Source organism: Dipodomys ordii, unplaced genomic scaffold, assembly GCF_000151885.1.
Source record: "Dipodomys ordii isolate 6190 unplaced genomic scaffold, Dord_2.0 Scaffold7, whole genome shotgun sequence".
Lineage (NCBI taxonomy): Eukaryota > Metazoa > Chordata > Mammalia > Rodentia > Heteromyidae > Dipodomys > Dipodomys ordii.
Genome location: NW_012267223.1, coordinates 13,987,109 through 14,012,249, shown reverse-complemented (window position 1 = coordinate 14,012,249; position 25,141 = coordinate 13,987,109). Strand labels below are relative to the sequence as shown.

Sequence of the window (25,141 nt, the reverse complement as noted above, 5' to 3'; positions counted from 1 at the left end):
ACAACTTTTGGGAGGAATGCATCAAGATAATCTACTGTCAAGTTGGACTGCAGAGAAGGCTGCCTGGCCTTCCTGAGATTCTCAACCATTTGAATAGTTTCTCATTTTCATGTCCACGGCTGATAAACTTTAAAAGTTCAAGGTGTTTGATTTGCTTGCCTGACAGGCTGCCAATCTGTCTGCTTGCCTTCCTTCCCTCCATCCCTCCCTCTCCTCTATTTCTCTCTTTTCTTTTCACTTTGCCAATGCAGTAGTACACACATATAGGAGGCTCTGGAATTGAGCATAGATTCCTTTTTCAGTCCTGGTTTTGGATGAAGATGTTAAATTTCTCTGACCCTTGTGTCTTGCACTATAGAAGAGGGAGAAGGCTGAGGATGTGGCCCAGTGGCCAAGTACTTACCCAACATGTCCAATCTCTTGGAGGAGGGGAAAATCAGAAGGAGGAGAATAAGTCAAACACTCACTTAGTAGTTAGGGTTACAGTATCATAAATACCTGGTTGGTAACAAAAACCTATAACTTGAACCCTACGGTTTATTATATAAGGTAAAAAAGCCTCCTCTCCGTAAAAAGTCCCATCACCTACAAATTCAGAATCTTCACATGCCCTAACCAGCATACTTTAAACTGACTGTGTGTGTCGATTCATGTTTGAGCTGGCTTCAGCATTTCAAATTATTAAAAGGTAGACTAGAAAGTTCTACATGAGCAGGCAGATTTATTCCCCTTGCCATTCTGACTTAAAAAAGAAATGAAAGGCTTAGTATACAAATTACAAATGCAAGATGAGCTCAGACTCTCAATCTGCATTATTCTTTCCGGTCATCTGATGTAGACACTGGAACAAATCCAAGTAACAGTTTTATTCTAGTCTACAGCACACCGGTTTTTAATATACATTTTAGTGGCTTTAACAGGGTTACTTCTGAGCAGACTTTAAATAAATCCACAAAAAGTTAATACATTATAAACAAAATATACACAGCAAAACAACCGGCATCCAGATGGTCAGAAGCATGCATACAGAGGTGGTCTGGTTGGTGTTATTACTGGTACCTTACCTATTGAACAGTTCAACAATATCAGTTCTTTTGCTCTCATTCCCCCACAGTTCTCTAAAAATCAGCCTATACTTGCACACAAACTGGACTTTCCTTTAAAGTTACATAAGCTTACTTTCAATCAGGCAGTTCTACTGAGCAAGCCCACTAGTATTAAACAGGCAACAGGGGCACTAGGTCGAAAGGCAAGGTTATTTTAGTCCTTAAACCACCAACAGGAGATTAACCAAATGAAGCAATAATACATCAATCTTAATATAAGACATTGAGGGAAAACTAACAGTGAAAACTAACATACACACACATGTATACATACATACGTACATACACACATATATACACATATATGTATATGTGTATATATATATATATATATATATATATATATATATATATATCTCACTCCACTGAGCCATGATATAAGCCATGGACTACAGACACGAGTTTCTACCTGTCAAACAATGTTGTCAATATTTTTTCTATGAAAGAAAAATAAAAGAGTATATTGGGAGATATAGAAGAAAAGGCAGAAATGTGAATTAATGCATCTAAGTTTCACAATTTGAAATGAATATCAAATTGATACTATAAATCCTAAATGACAATGACTTAATCACATTGGGCATTAAGCTCTGGGCACCAAACCAGGCGATTTCAACTATTCACTGTACTCCATAATACTCTTGAGGAGCTTTCCACTGATGGCCAAACAACACTAACGTAATACGGACAGGACACACACTCAGTGCTGAAGGAGACCCTGAAGGTCTAGAGAAGACTTGGATCTTTTGCAAAAGTTAAAGGTATCAAAATATTTCTCCATCCCTGATAACCAAACTAGGTCAACTATACGGCCCAAAGCAGCACTGAACTTGGAGTCAGAGGTTGGCAGAAAAGTTTGGAAAACTTCAGTTTTTAAAAGTTGGCAATTTCTCCACACTTAATAAAGCTATCAGAAGAGGTATCCGGTTTTGTTCATTTGTGGAATGTTGAGCTGCTTGTTGCAAGAAGTCACAAGATGGATAAGGAAACCGCGGAGATGCGCGCTCCAATGACAAATTGCTCTTAAAAATTTACAAATACCTAAAGTTTCTATTTAAAAAATAACCATGTTATGCCAAGATGAAACATGGTAACAAGTAGTGTAGGTTCTGACCATGATTCTTTTCACACAATGAGCGAGAAAGTGATAGAAATAATCTTCGTTAAAATTTCTCTTAAAAAGGAAGTTTTGTTATTGCACTGACGTTTACAACCTGACCTAGTCATTTAGAAAAAATCTTCTAGTAAAATCTGGAAAATTAAAATACAAAATCCTGATTTGTAAACATCAGTTGGCCAAGTCTACCCAGAATCCTTCATGATAGTGGAATGGAATGAATAATTAATTCATTGCCTTATTTGTTGGCTGTGAGGGAGAAAGTTCCAGAACACAGCTTTATATACTTTCACAGTAATTATATTAAAAAAAATATATAAATGAAGTCAGTGCAGTTTCTTCTTTCTCTTTCTCCCTCAGTGCAACCTTCCCTCTCTTACCCCACCTCCTAAGTGCCACAACCAAGATAATACTGCTTTGAAGACCCAGCAGGCTGGTCATAAATGCCGCATGAAGTCCGTGGGACTTCGGTAAAGGTATTTCCAAATGGCGTAATAGTGCACTGCAGCTGCTGTGGCCACAAACAGGTGCCAGATGGCATGGGCAAATGGAATAATGCCATCACTCTTGAAGAATACAACTCCTAGGCAATAAATGAGGCCTCCACATGCCAGCTCATGAAGGCCGTCTGTGTTGTTCTGTCAAGAGAAGAACAAAATAAAAATAAAAATAAGGGTTTGTTACTGTCACATGTTGAGTTCCACAGTCAGCTAGAACTCCTCTCGCCACACCCCCCCCCCGATATTTTCTAGCCAGTTGGAAGCTCTGCATGAACAGAACCTGAATCTACAGACGTCAAACACACGGAAACACTTTAACGTGGGATACTGTTTTGGCTTGTCAGTCTTCATTCTGTCCGACCATCCGATTACAGGCTCTCCACAAATCCCAGCACACTTCTGCCCATTCGCTGCATGTGAAAGCAAAATGCAACCAGCCAGACATGGGAAGTTCAATAGAATGGATGTCTTATCTTTCCCTTTAAAAGCGTTCTTGTCTGTGCAGACAGACTGAACCTCCTCCATTTATAGTTCATCCCTACCCCAGCTAGTGCTTTCAGTTCCCTTTCACCTCCTCAAACACTGTCTGCTTGGGGGGGGGCAATAGCAGGGGGGTGGGAAGGAACTTTGTCTGCCTGTGGGTGTGGCCTCACTATGGCTGACACAGGAATCTGGACTGGAAGTGTGGAAATGACTTCTGAACACACTCATCACCCAGTGTAAGTTCTCTCCTCACCTTTTAGATGTTCCCAGGCCTTTTATGTTTTTGAGCCTCAAGCGGGAAGCTAACAGTCCTGTGTGTTTTGGGACAAAGGAAAGAACTTTTTAAACCATTCACGGTTTGTAAAGATCTAGGACTATCGTGTGAACCAGAGGGTAGGGGAGAGAGGCAGTGCTTGGAAGCTAATGGAGGAGTAAGTCGGTCCCTCGGATATCTGAGGACTAGGAATAGAAAGGTTCTGATTTTGCAGAGTGAGGGAAATCTCAGGTAGATCATAAGAAGGCTGAGGAAAAGGACACTCGGTGATGGATACAGCCCTGTGAGCCCCGGAGCCAGCTGATCCCTGTGGCCAATCTGGCAAAAGCAGAAGGAAGCGCCAGTTCAGCCACCTGCTTAGAATGCACCCAGGGGCCTGCGCTGAAAGCAAGGAGCATTAGCTTAGGACCCAGTGTGAGGATCAGTCCTTGTTTCACAAGGTGTGTGTCAGACTTCATGGCCTCTGTGGGATTTGAAATGGTGATCCAAACTGATTTGGTGTGAAAGGACTTCAGCCACATGTTTTCTTGATTCTCCATGGGGTACAGGACCCCTGACATGGTTAAAAGTTGTGCATCTAATGTTCTTTAGTTTTGGAGGGAGAGGGAAAAGGCCGTTGAAGTAAAGTGACCTCAGGGAGGTTACAGAGCTGGTCAACACCCAGCTCCCTTCCTCAGATGCCTCTGTGGGGCTTTGGCTTGGTTCTGACCAACACTACTTTTCTCTTTCTGTTCAGATAAACAGGAGACCAAACCAAGTACACAAAGTTGGTAAGAGACAGTTCAAAACACCACATTTACCCGGTCCTCTTTCAAAGACCAGAACATTGGCCATTCTAAAAACAAAGCACTTTCTTTACTGCTGCTCCACATCAGGCACTAGCCTGATTTACTCATTTTAATCTCCATTGTAGTGACCTGAAGTCACTACTGCTTATTATCTTCATTTTCCAAATGAGAAAACTAACATTCTGCAGGATTAAGTCACTTGCTAAAGGCCAGGAAACTTCCAAGTGTCAGAATGAGATTTAAACTAAGGTAGTCAAGAACTTTAATTGGGGAAGTAGACAGGAATTATTATTATTTTTTAAAGTCTTGGGGCTTCAATTCAGGGCGTAGGCACTGTCTTTGAACACTTTTGTTCAAGGCTAGAGCTCTACTACTTTGAGCCACAGTAACACTTCTGGTTTTCTGATGGGCTGGCTTTAAACTGTGATCCTCAGATCTCAGCCTCCTGAGTAGCTATGATTACAGGCATGAGTCAATAGTGCCCAGCTGGGAAATACTGTTGTTGGGGGTTTTTTTTTTGCTTTGTTTTGTTTTTTAATGATGATTAATTTATGGTGTAATGTACAGATCTCAAGATAACAGTATAACTGGATAAATGTACATATCCATGTAAACCTAAATTATTTTGTAGCCATTTACAACACTGTGCATCTGCAGCCACCAAGGCAAGTGCAGACCCCAACCATAGGGACTAAGTCTACCCATTCTAGAATTTCACATAAGTCCAACTCTACTGTATGTGCCTTTCTGCATCTGCCATCTTTTCTGCTAAACACATATGTGTTCTGAAGTTCACAGAAGTCCTGGTGTATATTTTTTAAAATTCCTTCTTAATGTGGTTAATAGTCATTGATTTCTCTTACCTTATTTGTGTGTGTGTGTGTGTTTTATTTTTATTTTTTTACTTTTTGTTGCTTGGGGGTTACTATGGATACAATCAATATTTACATAATTTTAGAAGTCTTTTGTCAATGTGTGTTTTCATTTTGGTTGGGTAGCACCTGCTGAGTCACTTAAATATATGTCTAATTCTAAAGGAAACTAACAATACAGTTTTTGACACTCCTTCCAACAATAAATTGGGGGTAAGTGGGTTTCAGTTACTTAACTTCGCTAGGTTGAGTGTTTTCTAGCTTTCAATGTCAATCTTTCTACAAAGTATATAGTGGGAGCTCATTGAGACTTCCTTTTCCTGATGATAATGACATTGAACACTTTTTCCAGAGCTTCCTAGATACTTCTAGGTATCTTTGTGAAGTGTCTGTTCAAATCTTTCACCTAAATATAAAATTTGTCTTCTACTAAGTCTCCAGAGTCTTGGCTCATTATTTCCCTCACCATACTTTAGTAGTTTTTTTTTTTTGGTCCGGTTGTGGGGCTTGAACTCTGGGCCTGGGCGCTGTCCCTCAGCTCTTCAGCTCAAGGCTAGCGCTCTACCACTTGAGCCACAGCGCCACTTCCAGCTTTTTTTTTTCTCTTTGCTTATGTGGTGCTGAGGAATCGACTCAGGGCCTCGAGCATGCAAGACAAGCGCTCTACCACTGAGCCACCTTCCCAGCCCCATACTTTAGTAGTTTAATGCCATGCCCTGGTATAGTTTATCCTGCTTTGCTTCCACGGTGCTGTGTAGATCTGTAGGTAATATTTTTCAAAAAAAAGTTTTAGATGTGTCAACTATTATTTCTATTAGACTTCATTAGGCCATGTGATATTGTCTTGTGGGTTACTAAAGCTCTATCCATTGGGTGGTCACTCTTTCTTTCCTTGGGCTTCAGTCTGTAGTTTCTGAGGACTTGACCTCAATTTGACTTTTTTTTTTTCCTTCTACAATAAGCAATCTGTTTAATTGAGCTCTTTTGCTCAAAACTATCACTTTGAGCCACAGCACCACTTCTGGTTTGCTGAGGGTTAATTGGAGATAAGAGTCTAATGGATTTTCCTGTTGTAAACTATCCCATAATGTTTATTGAGGATGGCACTATATGGCAGATCAATGTCACTGCCAACATTAAGAGGCTGCTATGATTCTCTCAATCTAGGTGTTATGGTTAGAATCTAAAAATGTCTCCCAAAGCTCATGGGTCACAGATTTGGTTGCCAGTTGCTGGGCTTTTAAGAGGTGATTAGATGATGAGGCCTTCGATTTCAAGGATGAATTCATTATTTCATAGCTGGACTAATTAAGAGAAGATAGGGCCTGGTTGAAGGAAGTAGGTCACCGGAGGCATGATCGTGAAAAGTGTATTTCCTCTAGCTCCTTCCTTGGGGGTCTCTCTGCATCTTGCCCGTGTAGGGGCCACCTCTGTTCTGCTACACACTGCTCACCACTCCACTCTGCTTCACCACAGGCCCGGAAGCAACAGAGCCCATGGACTGAAATCTCTGACATCCTGAGCCAACATGAATCCTTCCTCCCATAAGTTGTTTTTCCAGGCACTTTGTCACAGAGATGAAAAATGACTAACACACAAGGCTAAGGCTCTGTTTCTAAGAAGTGGCTTAGTCAGGGCCAACTGTGTACTTGCAGTGTGATGGTCTCTTCGGCTGGAATGGCTGAAAACTGCCATGTGTCCAGCACTAGGTGCTTTCTGGAATCTTTGTTTCTCTCGTGGTCTGGAAATGGTTACTCTTGGCTAAGGCCCTCAGAGTTCTGCCCTGCTCAGATTCAGCCCGATGTGTGGGTCAAATCTCTCCTTTGTAGATTTCTAGAGCTGCTTCTCTCTGCATCTCCCTCCTCTCCAGCTGCTCCACAAACTGCTACAGCTGTCTCAGCAGTATGAAATGGCAATTTCTGTTTCCTCTATGCAGACTGCTGCTCTCTGGGCTCTATTTCCTTTTACTGCTACTTGGAATGTGTCCAGGGAAACAAATGGGGAGTATTCAAAGCTCCTTTTTGTTGTTGTTGTTGTTTGCTTTCTCTTTCCTCCACCTCAAGGATTATTCCTGTACTGCCCATGTTCAATGTTAAAAACACAGCTGTTTTCATTCTCATTTCCCAGTTCTCTACATCAGAAGCCTGACTCCCCCAAGGACAAGAACCAAGGCCTGGAGTCTTCAAGCAAATGATTATCTTGTTAGTCTAGATGACTTGCATAGTCCTTTTTGAGCTGGACTCTGTCTAGCTGTCCAGCTTCATTACAAGACCTGCACAACTTGCACACCTGTTTCAACACATATATGCACATGATCCAACAGGTGCATAAACTCCATCCATGCAAACAGTGAGCTATTTTAATTCCCCAGAGGTGCTGAGCCTTCTCCCAGTCCAGATTCCTTCATTCTCTACTCTTCCCCAATAACACAGCTCCAACTCCAACCATCTTGTGGCTCCTATTTGCCTTTCCTAATCAGCTTATCTATTGCTCCTGGTCCTTCTGTAGTGTGGTTTCCAATAGCAGCCTGAACGTTTTCTACTCACAGACATTTTAAAATGTTATTATAGCCTTTTCTTGGACCTGAGCTGTCTGTGCCTGTTGTAGTCTAGGTTATCTGATGGCAGTGTGGGATTACCCTGCTTCATCATCATAAACATTAGTCACCTGCTAGTGTCTCACTTATGAAAACGCCAATTAAAGATTTGGGCTAGTAAGAATACTGGATAAACCTGATCTTATGACACCAGAGGGAATTTAGTTGAAATTCTGCTCTAATCATCAGTAACCTATTTACGGAGACTGCTCAGATGGCTCTGGGTGGGTGTCCTGAAGTGCCCTGTAACTACATGGCTGTCATGGCAAATTTTCTCACTTCAGCTATTTGTCTCTTCTCTCCTCACCCTTCTCTGTTGCCTTTACCAACTTCTGATGCTAGTTAATTTTAAAAATCATCAAGAAAACCTTATATTTCAGAGAAATGGGTATTTTGTTAACTTTTCATAAGACATATTCTCTGAAAAAAATCAGAATCAGCTTTTATTCCAGCAGGTGTTTTGGAACCAGGCTACCAGTATAACTAGTGCCTTATGTCCCCATAGTGTGCCCCATGGAGTTTTAGAGTGAAATCCCAAGTATAGTACTTCTGACCACTACAGGCTGAGAAGGGAATTAAACTAATTCAAACAAAACACATTGGCTTTCTTTCAGGAAAACAGTGACTAATGCCAAAAAAGTTAGATTATAAGACACTCGAGCACAGGAGCTAAAGGTACAGTTGGATTGATCCATACGACTGCAAATGATGTATTTTTGTTTCAAAGTGACGGATACACAGATTTCTAAACAGTAATTTAATGTGAAATGGAAGTTCAAAATATTTCCACACAATTGCCTACTCACAATGATTTAACACTTCTATCCACTGAAGTTCCCAAAAGATATTTTCAAGCAAAGTTGTTTTATTTTTGTTTTTTTAAAGCACTCTCCTTGGAAAGAGAAATATAACTTAAGCGAAAGAAAATACATAACAGTGAACAGATTAGGGAACTCTCCAAATATTTATCTGTAGAAGCAAATGATCTTTTTCTATTTTTCCTCTTGGATTGTGGGACAGGTTCCCCCCTATGTGGCTCAGGTTGACCTCTCATAATCTTCCCACAAACAGACTTTTACGATCTTCTGATTCTTAAGATACCACAGGCCATAGGAACTTATATTTTCTTCACTACAAACAACTTAACACAGCACTTAGTCCAAGTTGCTGGCACATCTCATTATATATATTTTTTTTTCTTTTAGTTTTTTTTCCAGTCAATATATTTGTTGTAACTTCAAAAAGAAAACCAACATATTACATCTATGAGTACACACAAGCCCTAGTGACTTAGAAGGAAATATATGGGGAGACTGGTAGAAGAGTAACATTGATCAAGATACACTGTACCCATACAACTGAAACCCATTTGTACAACTACTACTGAAAGATAATTTTAAAAATTAAAACTGAAGGAGGTAAATAAATGAGGAGGCTGTTTCTTACCATTGATGTAACCACCAAGGCTGGAGAAAACCCCATGGTGAGATAGAAAAAGAGCTCAACTACTTTATACCTGCACAAACAGAAATACAGTTATTTAACACATGTCATTTGCGTAACACCTTTTACTTGTTTACTTTGAAAAAAACAAACTGCTCAATGTTTAAATGACACGCCTTTCCCAGTGGGAGCACAGTAGGCCTCTACATAATAGGTGATAGATGGTACAGAACTAGTCTTTCTTTCAAAACTCCACATGCTACAGAAAATGTTTTCTGCCAAAAGTGGCTGTAACTGAACCCAATCCAAAGTGTGTCTTTCCCTTTCTGGTGTGACAGTGCCTTTGCCACCATTTCAACCCAGATCTATGGGAATAGTAAAGGAGGAAGATGGAAAGATGGACAGGGCCTTGTTTATCAAGAGCAGAGGACCAGCAAGCCCTCTGGGAAAGGCATTTGAACAAATTCATGTTTCTAAGGTGATCGCTTTAGGCTACAGGACATCTGTGTTAATATTTAACATATCTGAACATAATATAATAAAAATTTACTTTTCTTAATAAAAGACAAAAATTGTCCAATTGGGATTTTTAAAATGTTGTTTACAAGCTGGGCGCTGGTGGCTCACACCTGTAATCCTAGCTACTCAGGAGGCTGAGATCTGAGAATCACAGTTCAATGCTAGCCCGGGCAGGAAAGTCCATGAGACTCTTATCTCCAATAAACTCCTCAGAAAAAGCCAGAAGTGGTGCTGTGGCTCAAGTGGTAGAGCACTAGCTTTGAGCAAAAGAAACCCAGGGACAGAACCCAGGCCCAAAGTCCAAGCCAAACAAAAATAAAAATAAAAATTCAACATATGTTTCTGCTTACTTAAACTAGTCTATAAATTCCACCAAGACCAGGACCAGGTTTTGTTATGTTTGGATCTATACAGATAAAGTGGTACAACTTAATGCTTGCCAAATGGAATGGCCAATATGATTCACACTTCATTTTAGTATTCTATACCCAGAAACTAGCATGAAGTAGCCAACAGGGAAAGAATGGACTCAAGGATGTGATTATAGCACAAGACCTGTACGGGAAGAAACAATAGCTTCCTTACTTTACTTCTATTTTATCCAAGGATATATCATTTAGGGGTGTAAGCCCAAGAAAGCAAACCATTCCCTGCATTTATGTATACCACATAACACCCCTTGGCATTGTAAATTACAGCTCAAAGTATTTAAGTGAAATTCAAAGTCAGAAAGAAATAAGCGAAAACTACAATTATCTTCTGACAGGAGAAAACAATTTAATTCTCTCTGACAAAAATACAAATTATGTCAATTCTCAGAGCCATTCTGTCAAGTGAAATGGACAAAGAATTTAAAGAGCTATAAATTAATAAAGCCAATTATTTTTTTATGATTGTGAGTGTCTCAAATTCATAATGAAAGGAGCTACAGAGCAGGAATTAGAACTGGAAGATGTGAACTCTAATTTCCAGATGATTCATATATTTGATTCATGTCCTAAATATTCTCAATTTTTAAGCATAAAGCTGCAGTGGAAGAACTTGAGGGTCTTATCTAGATCCAAGATGATAAATTTCAGGAGGCCTAAGCTCGACACTGGTGGCTCACACTTGTAATTCTAGCTACTCGGCAGGCTGAGATCTGAGGATCATAGTTTGAAGCCAGCCTGGGCAGAATGCAAGGGCATAACATTCTTTAATTCATACTTACACATTGTTCTTTAGGACCATTTTCCTAAAGGTATACTATTAAAGAAAATACCAAGACATATAAGGACACATCTGTCATTTCTAAATGTATGCCCTAGAATTAGGAGTTACAAGAGTAGATGGCAAATCTGTGAACACACAGACTCTAAGTCAGCTCTGTGCACACAGGCCATCCAGGTATATTCTGCTGAAGAGATACATACACCTGAGTATCACCCTGTGAGACTCTTATCTCCAGTTAACCACTCAAAAACTGGAAGTGGCACTATGACTTAAAGTGGTAGAGCACTAGCCTTGAGCCTCGAAAGAGCTCCAGGACAGTGCCCAAGCCTTGAGTTCAATTTCAGAAGGCTTTTCTTTTATACTACCTAACACTTATGTCTATGAACTATGAATAAGGGGTTAAATTGCTGTGCCCAAGGGCTAGGATACTGAGAGTTTGATGTGCTTCAAAATGGTCTTTTTCTCAGAGAAGCTTATTGGAATACTCTATAGACTTCCACCTTGGACCATTGATGTTGGTTACTGTCAAATCTTCACAAAAACCCTTAAAAAGAATTACTTTTATTATGATTGTGAATTACAGAGGATAAAATTAGTGTAAGTTAGGAGATGGCTCCAAAATGATTGACCACTTTTATTCTCAACCACATTGTACCATGTATATGCCATTCCTATCTGTCTCCCCATGGCAATCTATCCATCAAATACAAGTACCAAAGATTTACTGAAAGCATGATAAATTCCGTTTATGTATTTCTACTATTTTGAAGCATAAGCATAGAGAAAATGACTCTGCAACGCAGGTAAAATTTTAGAAAGTTAACTTTAAAACGATCCAATGTAAATGATTTGCTCTTACTTTTCATGGTAGAGAAATACATAAATGGTTCCTCCAGCTGCCATGAGCCAGATGAACCAGCGCATATGAGACGCCACAGGTCCGAGTTCACGGAGATTTAACCTACAGAAGTAAACATGAAAACAAAGAACAGAAAGGGTAAGTGAAGGCAATTCCCAAAACCATGTTGTCTTCTCATCATTGAAAACAAAATATACTGGGAGAAAGAAGGGCAGGAAGAAAATACTATTACGTGAAGTAAGCCAGACCCAAAGAAACATAGGCTCCATGGTTTCCCTCATTTGTAATAATTAGTATATTTCTAGCATAGTCCTAGCAGAGGATCACAACAGCTCAATAGCTAAGTACATATGACCATATAAAATGATGCTAGTTGAGGGGCTGGGAAGGTGGCTCAGTGGTAGAGTGCTTGCCTTGCATGCCTGAGGCCCTGGGTTCGATTCCTCAGCACCACATAAGCAAAAAGAAAAAAGCCTGAAGTGGCTCTGGGACTCAAGTGGTAGAGCACTAGCCTTGAGCTGAAGAGCTGAGGGACAGCGCCCAGGCCCAGAGTTCAGGCCCCACAACCGGACCCAAAAAAAAAAAAAAATGAGGCTAGTTGAAATGAACTCCAAGATATGGAAACAAGAGGTTTGTTGTTGTTGTTGTTTTTAATGTACTATGTGAAATTACTTCTTTTTTCTTTCACTTTTTCCCCCTTTGATTTATCCTGTTGTCACTCTTTGATTTTGGCATCCCGTGTCTTGTGTATATGTTTATCTGAATTGGAGAAGGAAGGGGGAATAACAAAATGGTAAGACAAAGGACAAAAGGTTGAACCAATGCAACAGCAATATCCATAAGACATTACGTTGTAAATGAACTTTACAGCTGGGGTGGGGAAGGAGTCAGAGGAAGGGAAAGTGGGAGAAAAACGAGGGAGGGAGTAACGCTGTTCCACAAGAAATGTACTCATTACCTCACACATGTAACTGTAATCCCACTGTACAGCACGTTTAAATTACATTAAAAAAGAAAAAGCACTCAACACAACGAAGAAGTGAAGGAAGTATTTGAGCAACTGGGGTGAAATGAATAAGTCAAGGATAACATTGTCAGCCTTTACAATATGGGTTGAAAATAGCACTAGCTAAAACACAGACATGCAAAATTGGGTTGCAGAGCACCTGTAGTGTCTGACCTTCTCAAGCAGGGGCACACTGAGTAAAGGCTGCTTGTTCTTTTTTTTATTTCTGAACATGTATTTGGAAGTAGATTGCTTACAAAGCTTAATAAGAACCCTCAACGAAATCCTGAACCAGATCACATAACCACAGCAGATACCTAATACTCACACCCCACGTCTCCATTATCAGCCTCTTTGCCAAGAAAGAATATGAGAAGAACTACTGCAGCAGGTGTTATGGAAGACTTTTTGTAAGAATTTAACCAGAGGTCCGGATTTCCTAATGCTACAAATTCAGATGTACTCATTTCATATTAAATATTTTTTTAAAAACAAATACTCTGGCTCTGATTACAAATGAAAAAGATACCTCTTGAATACTTAAAACCACACCTGAACAAATTGTGTACTTCAGTATCTGATTCCTTAGCTCATGTCCTAATTTTTTTAACTTTATTTACTTAAATTGAAGTATATTTATTTCACAAAAGCTTATGTATTCTTGCTCCAATGAATCAGACCTATAATTTAGTAAGAGGATTTTGGGAGAGCTAGCACCACCTGCTTTTTATTCTAACAGGTAATTATATTTCTTTGAATGACTAAGACTGCCTTAGCCAGAATCCAGAGGCCTGCTATTTTTAATGATGACAGCACCTGATAGCATTATGAACTTCTGCTTAAAACCGGACCCTATCTTCCTTGACTGAGGAAAACTGTTTATTTAATAATGAGATTTAACACACAAAAGATTGTATGTGATCTGCACCAAAATGGTAATTAGACAAAGGAACCTGAACCACTCTAAGTATTTTAAGTAGTTATTTGGTTTAGTTTACTTACTCAAAGAGTAGGAGAAATAAGAAATGAGCAAGTATCTAGTAGCCACTGTGTTGTGAAACCAATTGAAGACACACAATATAAAATTTTAATGATTTTAAATATACTCAAATTCATATTTCCCCTTGAAGAATTCAGTCTCCAAGTATTCTGAGAAGCAACAGAGTGTATGGAAGGATACGGATGGCCAAGGTTATATATTTCAAGAGAGAACCTGCTAACCTACATACAAGCTTACCGCACTGCTTGTTAGGACCATCCAATGCCCGGATTACTCTTTCTGAACAGCAGCAATATTCTCCCCTTCACATCTCACTCAAGTAAATCAAATTGAGAAAAAAAGAGTATGGGTGTGTTGAGAGGAAAGGTGGGTTGTATGTATGAGGGGTGGAGGCAGGGACAGGAGGAAGAAAGCAAAGGTGTGAATGAGGGAGCTATAAAAACACAGAGATTATATCTTACCACGGAGCATAAGAAGCAGCAATGAAGAAATAGATAACCATCCTGTCACACATGTGAAAACAGTGCTCCACCGTCCTGTGGGAAGAGAAAGGGAGCGTAAACAAGTTACACTCAGATCTTGACCAATTTTCAGACTGGAAGAATGGGTTACTGCCTTGCAATTTCCATTCTTATTCTAATTCTTCATGGTATTCACGACTTGCCCTTCGAAGCCACAGCTTTTGTCTTGGATGCTATGAAGCTGACTTTCTATTATTATTGTTGTTTGTTTGTTTTAGGTTGCAAGAGATATATAGAAACAGGACTGGAGTCCCCATGAATAGCTGAGAAATCTGAAGTAGTTAAAATGAACACTGGGCTGGGAAGGTGGCTCAGTGATAAGAGTGCTTGCCTTGCAGGCATGAGGCCCTGGGTTCGATTCCTCAGCACCACATAAGCAGAAAAAGCTGGAAGTGGCTCTGTGGCTCAAGTGGTAGCCTTGAACTGAAGAGCTGGGGGACAGTGCCCAGGCCCAGAGTTCAGGCCCCATGACTGACCAGAAAAAAAAAAGTATCTTTTCTGCTATGTTCCATCCCCTCAAGATCTTATCTAACAGGAAGATGAAATTCCTTGAGAAAAGATGATTGTCTATCACAGTACAGGGCACAAAGTCCTAGTGGTCCAGTAAACCAACTCCCTGAACTGAGGTCATGTTCTTTTCAGAAGATCTTTATTCAAAGAAGCATTTGCTTTAACCTAAGTGTAGACAGTCAAGTTGTAATAAAGAACACTCAGTAATTTAGAAACAACAACAAAAGTGTAGTGCCTTAAGTGGGTGGCTGCTTGAATTTCTAAAGAAGTCATTCCATCAAAAAAAAAAAAAAAGACAGGATGTGCACATACAAAGATCTAGCTCGCTGAGATCTATAGACAGATAGTCTGCCCTTACTGAGATAACTGAGAAGTATCAAGGCAATGTATTATCATGAATCTATTTTCAGTTCCCCAGGGGAAACTGATTTGGTAGAGCACCGCTGTTCGGCTCTCTCTCTCTCTCACCACATATAGAACCATGGTCAAAGCACACTGATGAGGATGCATTAGTGAAGAAATAAAAAGTATATACTGTGAGAAAGCATGACTTTCAGTCTACTCATCAGGAGTCACCCCTTACCCTGAGGTAATTAATTTAGGTCACAGATGTCAAGACACAAACACTAGGTCAGTGCTTCTCAAACCGGACAATGTATTAGAATCACCTGGGGAGTATACAAATGTAGCTTGTAGACTCCGGGCTAGAAGATGCTACTCTGAAAGCGCTAGGAGATGGCATTGGGGGGGAGGTGGGTGGGTAAAGGGAAGAAGGGGCATCTTTGCTTCTTCTTTTAAACTCCTGGGAAGACTGTGATTTCTTTGACAGGGTTAAGACCTTTCTCATGGTGCTTTCTGCATTGCTGCACATGGCTAGAGCAGGTAGTCACACCTAGGTCTTATTCAAGATCTGTTGCTCACCTCTGACTCTCAGTATTCTTGCAAGTAAAATGTAAATAATCCTAGAGTAGGTAAAGCACTACATGTGATGATGTAGCACAAGTATCTAGCACACACTACCATGTCTCTCTAACATATATAGGCACCTAACATGTTCACAATATAATTGCTAATTCCCTTCTCCCATTTAAACTAAGGTTTTATTTAGCACTTTTAAGAAAAAGGGAATGCAGAGCACACATCTACATGTGGCTTATGATTCTAGCAATGCTCTTTCAAGGTTTAAGAGAGTCATGTTTCCATTACACCTTCTTCTCCAGCCCCTGCCAGGGAGGCCCTGAATACTGAAGTAGGCATCTACAACTCTTTATTGATTCAGAAATCTAGACATCAAGGCCAAGGCTGCTGAGGAACCACGAGCACAGGCTTGTGCCAAGAAGATAATGAAGTACTCTGTTTCCAGACAGGCCTCGGGGCCCTGCAACAGTAAGAAGCCAGGGACAGAACCGAAGGGAACCGAACCTCTGTGGCTTTCTTGTGAGTACATCCCACAATGCCCTTGTGAGTCAATGCTGTGGTTTTATTTTAAGCCCAAAGAACTGTCACCTTATAGGAAAGGGTGGCAGTCTATCAATTGTGCAATATTGTGAAGGATATGCTGAAGAGGACACAGGGTTACAAGTCTGGGAACGATATTGTGCTGCTGTTATCTCTGACTCGGGCGAGTCAGGTCCCTTCTGGGCTGAAACTGAAGGGTATAGACTAAATAATCTCTCAGTCTTCTTTCCAGCTTTAACATGATGTTCCATGTGATAAAACCAATAACGATCTCATAAATCCCAAATGAAGCCTATCTTTTGATAGTTGAGATTTATTTTTTTACCATTCTACGAAACCAAAGAAGTTTGGACTTCTTGGTTATTTTAGGTTTTCTTTTGTTGTTGTTTGTTTTTTAAGCAGGGTCTGGCTTATGTATAGCCCAAGCTGAGTAGGAACTTGAAATTCTCACGCCTCTGTCTCCCCAGTGCTGGGACTGTGGGCATATCTGCAACATTCAAAAAGTAGTTTCGAATTATTACCTTAAATCACTCTTCATCTGTGGAGCTCTCCTCACTGGAACACCTCTGGGCTAATTCTATTAAATTAATTCAGATTCTATTTTGCAAGCAATTCATTTCACCCTAGATGGTGAGCTGTCTCTCTCTCCAGTTGGTCTTTCATGCAGAGAAGGAACACTGTTATCTCCTTCTTGTTGGTAAGTTAAGAGCTACCGTACCTTACTGGTAATAATGGCAAAACATGTGAATTTTTGTTTATTTGGTGTTTGGGGGTTGGTTTTTTTTTGGTTTATTTTTGTTTTTTAGTTTTCAGACAGAATCTTGATATACAGCTCAGGCTAGAATGGAACTGTTGATCCGTCTGCCTTAACCTTCTAAGTGCTGGGATTATAGATCTGTGCCACCACATCTGGCTAAATTAAATATGTAAGTTTTGAATCATATACAAAGAACTAAGAGCGCAGCTTCATAGAACAGAATATACCCCAACTATAATATACTTCCTTACACCACACAGTCTTAACATTCTTTTGTAATTTTCAAACTATTTCCACATATATTATCTTAGTTACCTATTCCAGGAATCAGGTATTACAACTCTCATTTTAACAATGAAGCCACTGAGGGTCCATGAGCGACAATGACCTGTTATACAGCAGAACTGGACCCAAAGTTTACATGCTGACTCCATGTCCAGAGCACTTCTGTGAGGAAACCTCAGCTCTCTCTTCTCTTATAGTGAGTATTTTCCAACTGGGAAGCAGCTCGTGAGATTTTTGAGGCCTAAGACTTGGGGAGCCAAGGAGATACTGCTTTTAATTACTTGATCAAAGACTTGTTTTTTTCTTAGAGGCCTAAGGGGCTGAGGAGAGGAATCTTCAAATTCTATCCAACCCCAAGAAAATATCCTGGTTTGTGGGATAGCATTAATACAAAGGCAAGAACATGTCTACTCTTCAGAGGTTTGAGAGTCCCTAGTAGACTAAATCAACTACTTGGGCCTGCCATCCACAGTACCTTAAGTGGCTCTTTTTCCACGATACAATGTGAAAGACTGTGGAGACGATGAAGAGGGCGCAGAGGCCCATTCCATAAATCCATGCTGTTATCTTCTCCCAGCAGTCATCAGACAGCCGATGCAGAAGGGCACTGCCCACAATGGCTGGAATGATGAGGAACTAAGGGAAAGGTAGGCAGAAAGTAAACATTCTCACTTTTAGAGGACCGGGAACGAATTTAGAAAATGATTTGAAAAGAGATGCTTCCCTCTGTCATGAGAGCCTGATGAAGTTGCTGCTTGCTGTGCTGAGGGCGGTATTGACATCTCAGCCCAGAGGCAATGCCAGGCAGTGGGAACACAAATAGACCAAAACACAACAGTAGGCAACCGTTGCAAAACAGATGTCCTTTATCCTAATTTCACTAGACAAGGACATACTTCTTTCTAATCTGTATGCACAGACTTCTCAAGGAGGCACTGATTTTCAAATATTCAGTCTTGTAGCTTCCATGCTACTGAAATCTCAATACTTCAGTAAAGGCCAGTTGAATAAATCAAGTCTGTAAGTATTATCATGTATAAAACACATTCCAAAACAATTGCTGAAGTCATTTGTTTTGATTTTTTTAACTTTGGATCTGTTCATTTTATGTTTGAAAGCTACTGCAGAACGAGTTTTTAAATTATTGTTGTTATGTAATTTTTAGTCGTACCTTTAAAATAGCAAAGAGTACTCCCCAAGTTTACCTACTTAAAACAATTAAAGATACCAGAATCTTATTCATTTGATTGCTTTTGTTTTTTGGTGGTACCAGGGTTTGAACTTAGGGCCTTGTACTTGCTAGGCAGGTGCTCTATCACTTGAGCCACACTCTCAGCCCCAGAATCTTTGAATTTTTATTATTATGCCATATTTCATACCAAATACAGTTACACATTTCCATATCAGATGCCAAAGTTTACACTGACCCAGAGCAATATGAGAATAAGGACAATAATGTAAGTTTTTCATAAAAGAAAACGTACTTGATTTTAAAGAAATGTCCTCCATTTTGAGCTTTTATTCTTTCTATGGTTTTTTAAAGTAGCCTCTCCTTAATGAACAGATACCAGGACAAGTTTGCATTCTCTTTCACAAATTTCACTGCGCTCTACAATCCCGAAATCTGGGCTAGCATTTAATAAAATTAGCTTTTCTCTTCTAAAACATTAACAAGAACAGTCAGACAGCTTTTTATTGGTTTCAGCTTATATATTGTTCCTTACCTTGTACAAGGTTCACTAGAGGAGTAACAAGGTTCTTGAATGTGAGCTGCATCTCCAAAGACAGAGTATTTGATTGTATTTGATTGTCCCCAAACTGCTCACAGCAACTAAACTAGCCTTTCTAAATACTTATCTCTCAAGGACTAAGTTGACAGGGGACAGTGACCACTGTCTCCTCAAAGTTCTCACAGAATGCAACTTCCAAAGGGAGTAATAACAAAACCAAAGACAAAGCAAAATTTATGATGCAAGAACATACCAACACAATATTTACAGGAAAATGAATACTTGCACATTCACAAATACCATGCATGCAAAAGGAAGAACTATACCAAAGTATCAACTGTTTATTTCCTTTATACCTTTTTCAGTAATTATTTTTCTTTTGGAGAATGTTTTGTTTTTGTAAGGAAGAGATATATTTATTTTTATTTTTTTGATCGGTCATGGGGCTTGAACTCTGGGCCTGGGCACTGTCCCTCAGCTCTTCAGCTCAAGGCAAGTGCTCTACCACTTGAGCTACAGCACCACTTCCGGTTTTCTAGTGATTTATTGGAGATAGGAGTCTCACGGTCTTTCCTGCTTGGGCTGGCTTTGAACCACGATCCTCAGATCTCAGCCTCCTGAGCAGCTAGGATTATAGGCATGAGCCACCGGTGCCTGGCTAGGAAGAGATACATTACACAAAAGCTCAGAGGTCACACAGCTCCTTTTTCAGCAGTATAGAATACTATCTGCTCTGACAAGCCATGTCTGCTGTGGGCGAGGAGGGAAGGGAGGATGTGAGGTGGCCTCAATTCTGGGGGGATCTTTGGCTTAATAAAAGACACTTTTTCAAACATTTTAAACTGTCCTTGCCTAATAAACACAGGAGATTATTTTGACAACCATCATTTGTTTCTTTCCAGTGGAAAGAAGTCTTCATAAACAAATTTCTTTGGTTGTCTTCTGACTAAGGTACTTAGTTAATATTCTTCTTTTTAAAGACTGTTAGGAAAAGCAAATGAAGGACAGAGCAGATGTTAGGTTCCAACACACAAAGCAATCAGCCTGCTCCAGTTTCTGGTGGTAGGGCTCAGCACAAACATTCAGACAGCTAAGGCCATAGAGATAGGTATATCTAACTACCTGGGCTGAGCTTGTAGAAATAATCACTCCTTACCCTCCAATGAAAGCCCTGTTGGGAAAGATGGAAACAACAGAAAACATGTACTTACTGCATGTGTGTAACAGTTAGCAGCATGTTCATAACAAGTTGGTTTGTAGCGGCCATTGGCTGGGGCCGGATGGTTCATGAAACTGTAGAAACAAAAGGCCATCTTGTGAGCAAAGCCAAAACCATGTACATCTATCTATCCTAAAGGAAGACACTAGTGCAGGTGAAAACACTTTGATGGGAAGTAAACCAAAGCCATTGAAAAGTTTTCTTTTTTTTCCTCTGAGAAAGTACAAAGGTTGATACAGGTAGATCTTTAAAACCTTATATCCCAGGATGAAAAACCCTGTCCTGCTAGTTTCCTTATATCATATGGCCTGTTTGGGCACCAGATAGCTTAAGTAATACTTGGCTAACTGTAGGCGACCTAAATAAGGGAGGTACATTTTCATCTTCATTCTTCCTGAATAAAAAGAATTAGCTTCCAAACCCAAACTCATGGCGAGCACTTGAATATTCCGGCTGAAAAATCCATCTATACATACAAATAACAAGACTTTGTGCATACACATAGACATGTTAGACATTCAGATACATGCCCATATTCCAGTCTTCCTTTGGGTCCAACTTTTTATCGCCATTAGCAGCAGACTAAAAACACAAGTTCTGCAGGACAAAACAGATGACTGAGCTCTTCTACTACAGTATGACTAGGAGGTTGCCTTCCCCGAATGCAAGCCAAACCCACATCATGGTTGCAATGAGGCAATCTGGATTGTTCTAAGATCTCTCAGGAGGGGAAATCAAACAGCTGTCTGAGTAAAGGAGCAAAGAAATAGATACAGAAAAACAAATGGGAGAAGACAGCCCTGACAGCATTTGGTTCACAGAGGCTCATCCTGTATAATACATTATTCTTCTGCTCAAGCTAATTTGATAGGTAGGATGGGACTTTTTTTTTTCAATTTTGGACATGAAAGAGTTCTAACTAGTCACACATTATTCATACATATGATGAAAAAAATGGTACAAGGAAGGCCAAATGGCAGAGCCAAGTTGCCAAAGAAAGGGGGAGGAGGACCCTAAAATGAAATGATCATACCATCTTAAACCGTGTCCACTTTTTGAACAAAAGACTACCCAATGTTTTCTCCCCTCTTAAGAGTGTGATGTCCTTAGGTTGAATAAACAGAAATGCAATGGCAGTGGCTGGTAACTCCACATACATAGTTCAGGATGAATTGGGGGAGAGTGAAGGTATCATTTGGCCCACCCATAGGTTAGATATTTAACAAGTATGTTAAACATGTACTTAACAAGATGGCTTAATATCTATCCAGAGAAATACACAGCTAGCAGGCCCAGGATTTGTCCAAATTACTCTACTACATAAATTATCTCAAACATCTTTCTTCCCTCCCTTGACAATCCTTTAAATTATTCCGCTAATTTCCTAAGGGACAAGGCTATTGCTATACCACTCTTATTAGTGAAAAGAAAACTAATTACTCTCTTGAGAAGAGTGTTTTCAGTGTGTCCCAATGTCACACCATCACCCGAAATATAAAAGCATAACTCCTAGTATCACACACTCGTAGGAATTTCATGGATGAGGTTAGATGAAATTGTGAGAGTTCTGAGCAGGGCACAGTAAGTAGATTTTTTTCTCTCCACTACCAGGCTTCAGACTAAAATAGCAATTTATATCTCTGGCAACCCATTCTAAAAATAGACCATTACAAGGCAACAGGGATGGACGTTTACAGTTTCTCCTGCAAGCAAAGAAGCTGGGCGGCCATTTTTGTGGCAGTGTAGTCCCCTGCCCATTAAGAATAATCCCCATTTAAAATGAAATGAGAATTTGTAGGGGGAAATGTTCCTTCTCTAGTGACCTGAGCAGTCTCTTCTGAAAGAAAAGGCAGGATTTCAGGCACTAAGCAATGGTAAGAGCAACTATGCTCAGAGGATTTGACTGTTTGGGGCACAGTGGGATAGACAGCACAGTGGTTCTACAGGGAAATGATAATACAATAATTGTTTTTTTTCTATATTCTCTCTCAGCCTGCTAGGGCGCAATCAAGCCTCCAGCTTTTCAAATCATCCCTAAGATCTAAATGGAAAAGTAGATATAAAATGCAAATACACTCCCACATGCTGAGCCTAGTCTCTTCCCTGAAAAAGAACAAGAGAATTTCAAGTGTTACCAAAGATGGTAAGATACGCCCTAAGAGAAGGCATCTCTGTTTAATACAAGTAACCTAATGATTACGCGTGAGCAGAGTAGCCAGCAGACTTTAGAGGGCCCTGGGGAAGGTGATTTGGTCGTCCGAATGGGAATCACATTTTAAAAATATATTAGCCAGGCAGGTTTGTTCATTCATGACCTCACTTTCTGTTAACGTTCTCTCCCGCCTCCCTTCGGCCCAGTGCTCTTACATGCCAATCTCTAGTAACAGAATTCCAAAACTACAGTGAGAATTCACAGTCAGCGAGCAACAAAGAGGACAATCTTTTCACACCCCAAAGAACAGGCCTACGAAAAGTAGGTCCCCAACCCACCAGCAGACCTCTGAGGGCCAAGATCAAATCACCACTGGTTGTCTTTTGAGTCCTTTGTGTTGTTCATTCTCCAAGTGCTAGTAGTGTCAACGCACCTTGAGAATACATTCTAAATCAGCCCACCTCCGCAACACCATAGCTCCAACCTTACATCTAGACACCAACAGCTCAAGTCTAAAAATACAGCATCTTCACTAGCCTTGCTGGTTCTCTCCGCAGACTCCCTTCTTTACATGGAAGCCATGAAAACCACATAGCACACACCCTTATTCCCATTTAGAGATTGGCTCCCCAAAGCACTTAGGTCACGCTAGGAGAGGTCCCTAAGTCCAGCGTGATTTGGCTCATACTCCTCTTCCAGTGTCAGGGTACCATCTTCCCGTCATCCCTCCCTCTAGGTATACCACACCTCATTTCTACCCCTTCATTCTACCACAGGCTTGTCTGCCTCAGGTTATTTCTGTTTGTTTTTGCCTCGTATGTGTTTCTCTAGCATGTGCTAGGCATAAATGTTCTAGGCTCTGGGCATGAAATGTCACCTGCTCAGAGACAATTTCCAGACGGTCCTATCCAACTTGTCACATCAGATCTTCCCAGCCAAGCAGAGCCCTATAATCACTAGTAGGAATTTGATCTTTTATTTATTCCATCTTACTCCACTGTCTTTTTCAACACCACATTTCCAATCCTAAGCACCATGCCCACCTTATAGTCAAAGCTTGGTTGAGTGAATAAATAAAAAGATACATTTCAGCTACTGTACTGTATCATATCAGAGAGACTGCCTAGTCAACTTGGCTTTACTAGAGATTCAGCAGGTTATTTATGTAAGAAAACTCAAGGGCCAAGACAATCACTGTTTTAAGGGGTGCTGTGGCACCTTAAGATGACCTTGTAAAATGCACCGTGTCATCAACTCCTCCTTTAGAATATATTTGTTCAGAGAGTGTCTAATGTCAATAGTGGTTAACTTGACTTAATTACTAAATGAGGAAGGAAGGTTAGTAACTAGCCCCTGTCCTGAGTCAGTTCTTCAAGAACACACAAAAAGACAGCAAGCAGCCCTAGAAGGCATCCTAAGGCTGTGGAGGAAGATGATTTCCCCATGCAGTCAATTTGAAGCTAGTCAGTAGTCACTACACAGAAGACAAGGAAAAGAGAATCTCTTTCTGTGAACACAAATGTGGCATGAGAGGGAGACAGAAATGGTGAGCTAGTAGCAGGGGTGGTGGAGACCTAAGAGTGAACTCTTTGGCCTACCCTTTCCTTAGCTATGCAGCTTTGAGAAAGTTCCCAGTTATTCTCTAAACCTATTCACTCTTTTCTATTCAATAGGTGTAAAACTGGGTTACAGTTGAAAATGAGGGATATACAAGTATCAGCCAGTGTCTGGCACAAACAGGCATTCAGTAACTTAGCACTTACTGTCATCAGTCAGATGGTATGAAGGGAGAAAAAAGTGTCTGTTGGTCTGCCAGACAGAAACACGCTCTTTGAACTTTTCACATCCTAAGTAAGCCTTTTGAGAAGCCATGATTGCACAAAGCCTTCTACTGATAGCAGCAGACTGCTTGGCCTTCCTACCTAGAAATGGCAGGACGTCAGAAGCTGACCGAAAGCCAAAATAACCGTCAAGTTTCCATTAGAAACAAACCTGCAAAGGTGTTCTCGTGATTTATAACCAGCTACAAATGATGGCCTAATGAAATGATTGTACTGAAATCAAATAATACTCAACTGAGTCCTGATAAATCTACTAGGAAAGAGAAGGCATCAGTCTACATATAAGTAGGTCCCTCTGTAATTTACCTACCTTTACCTACTATCTGGAGAGCACCCAGAAAGAAATATTGTGGACACACTTGAAAAGATATAGAATAAGCCAGGTGCTGGTGGCTCATGACTGCAATCTTAGCTAATCAGTGAACTGAGATCTGAGGATTACGGTTCAAAGCCTGACGGGGCACAAAAGTCCGTGAGACTCTTATCTCCAATAAACCACTCAGAAAACTGGAAGTGGTGCTGTGGCTCAAGTGGTAGAGTGCTAGACTTGAGCTGAAGAGCTGAGGGACAGTGTGCAGGCCCAGAGTTCAAGCCCCACAATTGAGGGGAAAAAAAGACATAGAATAAGATGTTTAACATTTTAATGTGTCAACTGTCAAAACAGGTTCTATTTTTAAGCTTTTCCCCCGAAGTTCATATTGATGTTTAGAAATAGTTTTCCAATTTAGCCTATGGTAGAAATGAGAACTTATGAAATCCTTTGCAACTTCAGACATATCAGAGTCAAGATGTTAGCAAGGGGGCTGGGAAGGTGGCTCAGTGGTAGAGCGCTTGCCTTGCATGCTAGAGGCCCTGGGTTCGATTCCACAGCACCACATAAGCAAAAAAAAAAA

At 40.3% G+C, this 25,141-nt stretch overlaps 1 protein-coding gene and 1 long non-coding RNA gene across 3 annotated transcripts in view; one reads left to right on the top strand and one right to left on the bottom strand.

Annotated features, from left to right (window-relative positions):
- Nucleotides 1–845: 845 nt before the first annotated feature.
- The window catches only part of Mmd (monocyte to macrophage differentiation-associated), a 26,785-nt gene continuing 2,489 nt past the window's right edge, over nt 846–25,141 (bottom strand). Inside the window, exons 2-7 of the mRNA XM_013008843.1 lie at nt 20,248–20,329; nt 17,782–17,942; nt 14,237–14,311; nt 11,770–11,871; nt 9,183–9,252; nt 846–2,861 (exon numbers count right to left, since the gene is read on the bottom strand). Of these exons, the coding sequence (XP_012864297.1) occupies nt 2,661–2,861; nt 9,183–9,252; nt 11,770–11,871; nt 14,237–14,311; nt 17,782–17,942; nt 20,248–20,329 (691 nt within the window). The 3' untranslated portion in view covers nt 846–2,660. The remainder of the gene's footprint in view (nt 2,862–9,182; nt 9,253–11,769; nt 11,872–14,236; nt 14,312–17,781; nt 17,943–20,247; nt 20,330–25,141) is intronic.
- LOC105980118 lies at nt 3,367–13,213 on the top strand. Of its 2 annotated transcripts, none has more exons than XR_001174720.1 (3): nt 3,367–3,442; nt 11,782–11,907; nt 13,125–13,213. It is a non-coding gene; the product is annotated as an uncharacterized LOC105980118 (long non-coding RNA). The 2 variants fall into 2 exon arrangements; XR_001174719.1 differs by having other exon boundaries at nt 13,024–13,213.